Below are 996 nucleotides of genomic sequence, written 5' to 3'. Positions count from 1 at the left end.
TGTGGTACATATACACAATGGAGTATTACTCAGCCATTAAAAAGAATACATTTGAATCAGTTCTAATGAGGTGGTTGAAACTGGAGCTGATTATACAGAGTGAAGTAAGCCAGAAAGAAAAATACCAATACAGTATACTAATGCATATATATGGAATTTAGAAAGATGGTAACAATAACCCTGTATGCGAGACAGCAAAAGAGACACAGATGTATAGAACAGTCTTTTGGACTCTGTGGGAGAGTGGGGGGGGGATGATTTGGGAGAATGGCATTGAAACATTTATAAAACGAATCGGCAGTCCATGTTTCATGCAGGATACAGGATGCTTGGGGCTGGTGCACTGGGATGACCCAGAGGGATGGTATGGGGAGAGAGGTAGGAGAGGGGTTCAGGATTGGGAACACGTGTACACCCGTGGCGGATTCATGTTGATGTATGGCAAAACCAATACAATATTGTAAAGTAATTAGCCTCTAATTAAAATAAATAAATTTAAAAAATTTTATTTTCAAATTCATTAGGCTTTACAGCCATTTCTCAAAGATACCTCCACTTACCTTTAATATGAAATTTTTCCAGAGGAGGATGGCAAACTGGTTAAGCCACAAGGTATCCATTTTACCACAAAGAATGAAAGTTCAACACTAAAAAAGAAGAAATTTTTAAAATTTACATTACCTGCCAAAATGTTGTTTAGTCAAGTAAAATGATTACTTCACTGTTCTACTCTTTTCATCAACTTTAAAAGATAATCTTTTAAAAAGCTTGAAATAAATACTTATCTGTTCTTGTTTTATATTAATTCATTAAATTCACACCTAATGATCTTCAAATATGTAATATTAGACAATAGAGATGCAAAGATCAGTAAGTTGCAACTTCATGTTCACAAAGAAAAATGTAAACTGTAAATGCAAAATATTAGTTATTAAAAGGAGGGGGGAATGAACTGAAAGAGTAGCATTGCTATACATACATTATTACATATAAAAT

General features: G+C 33.8%; 1 protein-coding gene across 1 annotated transcript in view; it reads right to left on the bottom strand.

Annotated features, from left to right (window-relative positions):
* LOC104986728 (ATP-binding cassette sub-family A member 3-like) overlaps positions 1-620 on the bottom strand; it is a 238,467-nt gene extending 237,847 nt beyond the window's left edge. The window contains exon 1 of the mRNA XM_010837414.1: positions 561-620. Coding sequence (XP_010835716.1) covers positions 561-620 — 60 coding nt within the window. The remainder of the gene's footprint in view (positions 1-560) is intronic.
* Between the last annotated feature and the right edge of the window lie 376 nt (positions 621-996).

The sequence above is a fragment of the Bison bison genome, unplaced genomic scaffold (genome assembly GCF_000754665.1).
Source record: "Bison bison bison isolate TAMUID 2011002044 unplaced genomic scaffold, Bison_UMD1.0 scf7180017864072, whole genome shotgun sequence".
In the NCBI taxonomy this organism is placed as follows: Eukaryota; Metazoa; Chordata; class Mammalia; order Artiodactyla; family Bovidae; genus Bison; species Bison bison.
This window is presented reverse-complemented; position numbering and strand designations above follow the sequence as displayed.